Source organism: Fukomys damarensis, unplaced genomic scaffold, assembly GCF_012274545.1.
Source record: "Fukomys damarensis isolate Sample0158 unplaced genomic scaffold, DMR_v1.0_HiC HiC_scaffold_18, whole genome shotgun sequence".
NCBI classification, from domain to species: Eukaryota; Metazoa; Chordata; class Mammalia; order Rodentia; family Bathyergidae; genus Fukomys; species Fukomys damarensis.
Genome location: NW_022900930.1, coordinates 48,741,985 through 48,749,930, shown reverse-complemented (window position 1 = coordinate 48,749,930; position 7,946 = coordinate 48,741,985). Strand labels below are relative to the sequence as shown.

The window sequence follows — 7,946 nt, the reverse complement described above, 5'->3', positions numbered from 1 at the left end:
TAATAATGTGAAATAGGAAATAAAGGGCTAAAGGTGTAGGGAAAGTGGGAAGGGTGGGGAAAAGGTAGTAAGGGAGAGGAAAAAAATATGAGAAACTGAAAAAATGGAAATAAAGTGTTTGTAAATGGGGAGGGGAGGAGGGGGTGAAGGGAGGGCAGGGAAAAGGGGAAAAATGAGAATCAAGACCTATTATGTAAAGGTACAGAATCCCAATGACGAATGTAATTGTATTGTATACCTAGATTGTACCAATAACCTCAATAAAAAGAAAAAAAAAGCATCATAGCAAAAAAAATTATATATAGTGAATTCTATCAAAGAATGTGAAAGGGAGAAAGCAGATTGAGTAGTAATTTAACAAAGTTATTCTAAGTGACAGTTTCAAATCGGAAACGCCTGATCAGGAAAACAGATTAGCAACATTTCCATTATGGGGGCGGGGAGAAAGGGAAAAGGGAAAGGGAATGGGAACGGGAGGGAGAGAGGAGGGAGAGAGAGAGAGAGAGGGAGAAGGAGAAGGAGAAGGAGAAGGAGAAGGAGAAGGAGAAAGAGGGAGAAGTTCCATACAAAATAAAAGCTGGGCTTTCACAGTAATGAATTCACTGGAAATAAGATCGATTCCCATTATAATGTGCTCATATTTTAACATCAAAGGAGGTACTCTGAGATTTTAATTATGAGCCTTCCACCTCTTCTTGCCCATCTAACTGTAAGACTACCAGGGATCTTAACCAAACCCAAATGTTCTGAAGAACTACAGATCAGCGACAGTGAGACAGCAGCCCAGAGGGACTAAGGAGCTGCACCCAAGAATGCTGTTAAACACAACTTTATTAGTCTGGCCAGATGGCCCCTCCAAGCAACGACTTGGAGAGCACCCGAGCAGAGTACAAGAGGATTTTACACATTTCTAGATGGGGCAGAAGCAAGCAAAATTACAGAAGTGAAATACGGCAGTTAGAAGAAAGGAACAGAACATATAGTTTGCACAGGATGAGGCTGACATTTCTGTGACAAAGTACAGAGCTGTGGTTAATCTCCATAGGAATACCATTTCTGTGACAAAGTGCAGGGCTATGGTTAATCTTTATGGGAATCATCTATCTCTTCTACCTGGAATGTTCACACTTGGTGTTTGTTCCTGACCATTTTCCTGAGTAAAATCCTGCCTTTTTAGTGACCTTGGGCCTTTCCTGCTTTCTCAAGAGGGCGAGTTTAACCTTAATTAAGAGGGCGTCCATGCTGGCACTCTACTCCTGACACTATCCGGTTGCCCACCAATTCGCCAACAACAAGCATTAATTCCCCCTTGCCCTCCATCCCAAAGCTCTCTGAATATTGCTTGTGCTAACCAGGCACTGCAGCAGAATGATATGACCTTCGTGGGGAGGCCAGACTCCGTGCCGTGCACCCCATCCACCAGCCAGTGTTGTCCAGAAGTCCCCCAGCCTGAACACAGCAGGCTGCAGATGAGGCAGTCCAGCCCAGGGTCAGCTTTAACCAGTCATCAAAGTCAGCCTATTCACATTTTGATCCATTTTAGGTGGCATGTGAGGAATCAGTTGCTTAAAATTTTGAAGGTTTAAATCTACTACTCGGCTGCTGTTGACAGAAATCTGGAAGTTTCCTTAATAATACAATATAAAGAAGGAAAGGGTAAAGCTAAGATGATGACCCTTAGCACCAAAGGCATTTGTGAATGGTGCAACCCTGACACCAGGTTGAGCAATGTCACCAAACAGGCAGTCCCTGTCTTCCAAAAGGTGATACTTTAGGCACAGAGCTTTGAAAGAGTCAAGTGCAAATAACAGACACAGACTGATGATAAACAGAAGTGAGGAGCTGCCAGGTTGGAAATTGGAGTAGAGAAGAATTCAACATGAAATCCAAAACTTTCAAGAATACTGTCACCAAAACCCACTAAAGAGATAATGTTGATATGTGGGGCTGAAAATCCCCACGAACTTCATTTGTTTTTGATAACTTGCTTTTGGTTGACTTTAAAAATCACGAATTCTGGAGGTCACACAGCAATATATTATTAGTCTTCTAACAGCTTTGCTGTAGATCATGCCTCTGATGGGTGGGTTGTAGCCATCCTCATGGTTCAAAGAAAACAGCCCCACATCTCCACTGCCTTAGTCTTTTTCTCACTGCTGAGACCCACAACTTAGCCACTCATCAGTCCAATTACTTACACACAGGATGACCAAAAATTGCATCGTTTTTTCATTAATTTTTATAAAATGACAGGAAATATAAAAAATGAGAATTTTATCAAATTTATTCAATATACAATAATAGACTGGATAGAAAGATAAAATAGAAACAAAGCTTTCGTAAATAAAGAGGGGAAGAAGGGTTGAAGAGGGGAATGGGAAAAATAAGAATTAAGATATATCATGTACAGGTACAAATTCCGTATGATGAATGTGATTGTTATATGTATCTCAGTTGTACCAATAAACTTAATGTTAAAAAAAAAATAATTGACTGGTCAAAATGACACCTGCCTGAGCAACACTCGCATAGTTGATACATAAGCAAACACATTGCCCCAGTGACTCTCAGGGTAAAGTGTCAAGAGGTTAAAGGATGAAAGGTTTATTTCTGGCTTCTACTTCATAGAGGTTTCAGTTCTATTTGGCAGTGGGACACAGTAGAGGAGAGTTGCTTATAGCAGGGCAGTGGGAGGCACAGAGTGACCGAGGGAGGAGAGAGGGAGATAGACACCTCCAGGCCACACCTAATGGCCCATCTCCTCCTTACATCATGTTTAGCTATAAACTCATCAGTGGAAAAACCCTAACTGATGAACACCACATTCCCATGAGCCAGTCACCTCCCAGAAGCCCCACCTATGAGCACTTGAGACTTCTGGAGAATATCCTGATATAAACCATAACATCTGTGTTGTATTTAACCATACTGCTATCCTGTGCTAGAAAAAGCTAGTGCCTCTCTTGAGCACAGACCCTTCATTAATCACTTAATGACTGTCTGAAACTAGCAGTACAATCTTGTAGCAGTACAAGATTTATCCAAAACTTTCCTAATCTGACTCCTCCCCTTTTCATGGCTGATGACACCAAGGTAAGAATAATTAAGATCCTTTCATGATTTGCAGGGGCATCCTGACCTTGTGAATATGTGCCAGATCAACAGATTACCAGTCACCAGGTTTGCAACATCCTGTTCCAGACCACTGGAGAGATGGCTGGAAGTATATAGTCATCAATCATTTTCTATCCTAAGTCCCTATTTTTTCCACCTTTCCTAAAGGACAAAAGGAGCCTGAAACTTGACCTGACTTAAGATGGTCTTTCAGGACACAAGTCTTTCAGTGTCTTCCTGGTTTTGCTGGCTCACTGACTTAGTGTAGATATAAAAAGTTAATATAGGGCAAAAGTTAATATAGTTGAACAAGAGGAACATATGCATTGTAGATTTAGCCATACTCAAAAGCAAGCACAGCTCGATGAAAAGAGAAAAAAACCCAAAGTTTTGCAGTTAGAGATGTTGTATGATTATGAAAAAGAAACTATTGTCTCTATCCTATAAGGGTTGTTAATCTTTTATCAAAAGTCTTATTTATATCCTGAGAAATTGTTTGGGAAGACACTAGTCAAGATAAAGCTAAACTAAATTTAGCTGACCTTGATCATGAATTACCTTGGAGAGCTGCTCAAGAATTGTGGAATTCGCGGGCCGGGGATTTAGCTCAATGGCACTGCACCTGCCTCAAAAGAGCAAGGTCCTGAGTTTGATTCCCAGTACCACCAAAAAAAAAAAAAAAAAATTGTTGAATTCATTGTTTCTTTAGTGTCTGGAGGGCGTAGTGAAGACACTGTAGTAAGTAAAGAGGAGGGTTAGACCAAGCTGAGGAAGGTTAGCATTTATTGTTTTTAACATCCATTTATAAGTGCTAGCTTGTAAAAGAGAATTTTTTTCTCTTCCCTTGAGTTTATTGGTACATTTTAGGTACACAGTACAGTTCCATTCATCATTGGGATCTTGAACCTTTACATGACAAGTCTTGGCTCTCTTTTTTCCCCATACCCCTGCCCTCCCTTCAACACCTCCATCCTCCCCTATTTACAAAGACTTTGTTTCCATTTTTTCCTTTTCTCATATTTTTTCTTGTCCCTTATTTCCTCTCCCCTTCCCCTCCCACTTTCTGTACACCTTTAGCCCTTTTATTCCTATTTCACATTATCAATTATACAATTTGGATATTATTTACACTTGTAAAAGAAAATTTCTAAAGATATGTTTATAGTTTAGATAAACTGGTTATATAGTTTACTTTTTTTTGTACCAGGGATTAAACTCCGGACCTTGCACTTATGAGGCAGGCGGCAGAACCACTGAGCTAAATAACCAACCCCATAGTTTACATTTTTAAAAAATTATCTGGATTTTTCTCATCACTCAATCTCTGAGTTTCAGTAAAGAATAAACTTCTAGAGCTGAGGATGACTGGATGAAATCATGGCGGGGGGGGACACAGGAAACAGAAACAGCTGATTATGTTAAACAAAAACACAGTTTCCAAACCATCTCAATTCCCAAATATCTGTACCTTTTCTAATTTTATACTTGTATTAATGATACAATTATAGGCATCTCAGTAAGATAGGAATTAACATTCAGTCAGAGAATGACTGGGCCCTAAAGGAAGTCAGCACAAAAAGCAGTGGCTAGAGGTAAATCTGAAAAAAATCCAGGCTTCAAGATAGAGATGTAATAGCCAGGCCTACTTGTCTCCCTAAAGGACAAACAGTAACTTCAGATTATATTGTATTAGTATCACCTGGCCCAGTAAATTCAGATAGGTTGGTGACCAAAGCATCAGCATCTGGACCCATCCCTTCCCAAAAATGCCTTTGTTTTTTCCATGTACCCTTGCTATGTGACTCATTTCCTCACTGGCTCATTATCCAAGTGGCCTAATTGTAATCCAACAGGTTGTAGTTTGACACAATTTATACCCACAGTGGTTGTATCAATTACCCCTGATAAAGGGCCTCAGTGACCACCGAAATCTAGGAGCATTATCTCCAATAAAACTCTCCTAATGTCTTCCTTTGGTTCCTAACTTCATTCCTTGATGTTGTGGAACCATGAACTCTACACATTTGACATCTAACAGGCCTGGAGTTATATTTTTCCTATATCAATATGATCCCCAAAATGACCTACTATTGCACTCAAAATTCCTTAAGGGTAAGAAAAAATGTAATGCAAGATTTCTTTGGCATTTGTGTCATATGTAAAAGATTAAACACCACTAATACTCCATCAGCTCTACAGCAGTTACTGATGAACTACAGCAACGATTAGAATCCAGAAAGCTTATCTTAAAGACAAGGTGTTGGGCTCCGTAAGCATATCTGACTTTGGGGCAGGGGATTTAGCTCAGTGGTGCCTCGAAAGCACAAGGTCCTGAGTTCAATCCCTGGTACCAAAAAAAAAAGAAAAAGAAAAAGAGTATCTCACTTAGTATCCAAGTATGCAGACTCAGTCTACCCCACCCCTATTCCCACCCTATACGCCATTACCACAGAGTGACGCCTGTACCGCAGGATAAAGGCAGAGCACTATGCTAAGGTAATACAGGTTGAGTGCCCTTCATCAGAAATGCCTGGGACTAGCACTATTTTGGATTTCAGATTTTGTCAGATTTGGGCACATCGGCATAAACACAATGAGATATCTTGGACACTGGACCAAAGTCTAGCCATCAAACTCACTTTTTTTCATATACACCTTATACACACAGCCTCCAAGTTATTGTACACAATACTGTTAGCACTCCTGAGTCTTGACTGTAACACACCCAATTTGGAATTCTCTGCTTTATGGTATAGTGTTTTGGATTTTGAAGCATTTCAGATTTTCAGATTAGGAATGCTCTATTTCTATTATACAAAGTATGTTCCTGGTATAGAAGTTATTTAATCAGCTTATGAGTAAGGCATCTAGCTCAGGGGAAAAGCCTGAGTTACATAAACAGCCACACTGATAAGAATTAATATAAGAATAGACAATGAACTAGAACTTTGCACCAAGGATGAACTTCCTCTGGAAAAATGAAAAATGCAGTCCCACCTCTCTACTAAAGGGGGCGGGGTACAACCACTCCCTACTAAACTTCTGAGTGCTGAAGAATTTAAAATACAAAACACACAGGTTTTTTTTTTTCTAAAACCCTAGTTTTAGAAAAAACCCTACATACTGAAGAACTGGGTTAGCCTGAATTTCAATTGATCATTTTAAATCCACAAAGCCACCTGTGATAAGCAGTCACTAAACAATTGAGCAATTGCCGTGCTTTATCTATAACTCTGGCTTGAGGGGCCATGCAGCCAGTCACTCAGGACCCCACCTCACCTGGAAATCCAAGACCTATTTTCCTTATTTCATCAAAAACTCTAACTTTCTCCTTTTGGTTGGAGACTTCAGTCCCTGACGCTGTGAGACCACAAGCTCGGTATATACAGTAACATTGGTGCTTGTGGAGCCACGTCTACATGACAGAAATTCAAAGTAAACTTACAAACGTTTACAGCTAGTCAACATCGGTGAGCATTCAAGCAAGTTATCGTTTTCCTAGTATTTTCCTTTCATTGTATTTTTTAAGTATTAGTATGAGAATGACTAGAATGTTTGAAAAGTACAGCTCTAAAACAACTCTTCCTAAATTACTGACAACCAGAACAGCCAGAGGAGCAAAAGAGCCAGGGGCAGCTTCTCCCAAAGGCATTACTGCCCGGCAGCCCTAGGAGGTAAATTGGGAGTTAATTTTTGCAGCCAGACTACTGGCCTGAGATCCATTTTCAAGACTTAAATTTGCACCGTTAGGTTTCATTCCAGCCCGTCTCAGGCCAACACAGCACCATCGCTACAGGAGGTCCAGAGCCACAGAAAGGAGAGGAGGGGGAAGCAGAGCCCCAGGCTGCCCAGCACGCCCAAGGCAGGGGAGGGCGTCCCTCCACCACGCCTTTCTGCCCAGATCGCAGAGTCACCAAGGCATGGTGCTCCAGGAGAGTTAAACCGGCACACCAGATTCTTTTCATAGAGCTCAGTTCTGCCTTAGGAAGCGACAAGGTAAACAAAACAACAAAAAAATGGAGTTAAAACAGCAGCACACGCTCGCAGAAAGCCCCGGGGGCATCACGCGTGCGCAAACCCAGATCTTGCGCCCAGCCCAGGGCGCGCCTGCGCACACCTGATCTAGGCCCCACTAGAGGCCTGCGACCCTGAAGGACGCTCTACGCGGCCCGGCACGCATGCGCAATGACAGCGATGTCCGAACTCTGGGCGCCTGTCGGTCCTTACCGGCTACGAGAATCGCCTCCTTCCGCCCGGGGATGGCCTCCTGAGGGCCGACAAGCGTGGAGGCGGAGTCGCCCATCCTTGAGCCGTGAAAGAGGCTGTGCAGGAGCTGGCGAGCCCTTGTGACGGCCGAGAGCATAGGCGGGCGCCGGCCTAGGAGAGTCAGTGCGGGACGGCGGGGCCGAGGGTGAGGAGGCTGGCTCCGGGCGGGCAGGCGCCCCGGAACCGAGGTTGCCTAAGACTGGACGCCGGGCGGCTGTCGGCGAGGGCGTGTTCTTACCCCCAGGGTGCTCAGGCGAGCGTGATACCACCAGTTCGGCCTCAGCAGTGGGACAAAGTTCTCAGGTGGAGAACATGCATCCTCTTTGCCGCGCGAAATACGTAAAGCGGCAGGGGCCAAAAAATGGTCACACTTAGCGAGGTGGTGTACTTGGATTCGTTTCTCCCAGTGGCCACCTCCATAGCTGGTGTTCATTGTGCCCAGTAAAATATTAACAATGTGTGTCCATTTGCATTCCAGCCATTGTAGTGACAACACCTTCCGTTTGATCCAAAGTGAAAATGAAACAGAGTTTAAAAACGCAGAATAAAAAAAATAAAATGCAGAA

At 42.6% G+C, this 7,946-nt stretch overlaps 1 protein-coding gene across 3 annotated transcripts in view; it reads right to left on the bottom strand.

Annotated features, from left to right (window-relative positions):
- The window catches only part of Msra (methionine sulfoxide reductase A), a 335,029-nt gene extending 327,240 nt beyond the window's left edge, over positions 1-7,789 (bottom strand). For 2 of the 3 annotated variants that reach the window (XM_010622951.3, XM_010622970.3), the window contains exon 1: positions 7,342-7,787. In XM_010622951.3, the coding sequence (XP_010621253.1) occupies positions 7,342-7,477 (136 nt within the window). In that variant the 5' untranslated portion in view covers positions 7,478-7,787. Of the gene's footprint in view, positions 1-7,341 lie in introns of all 3 variants that reach the window. The other variant, XM_010622959.3, reaches the window with a different exon arrangement.
- Positions 7,790-7,946: the final 157 nt, after the last annotated feature.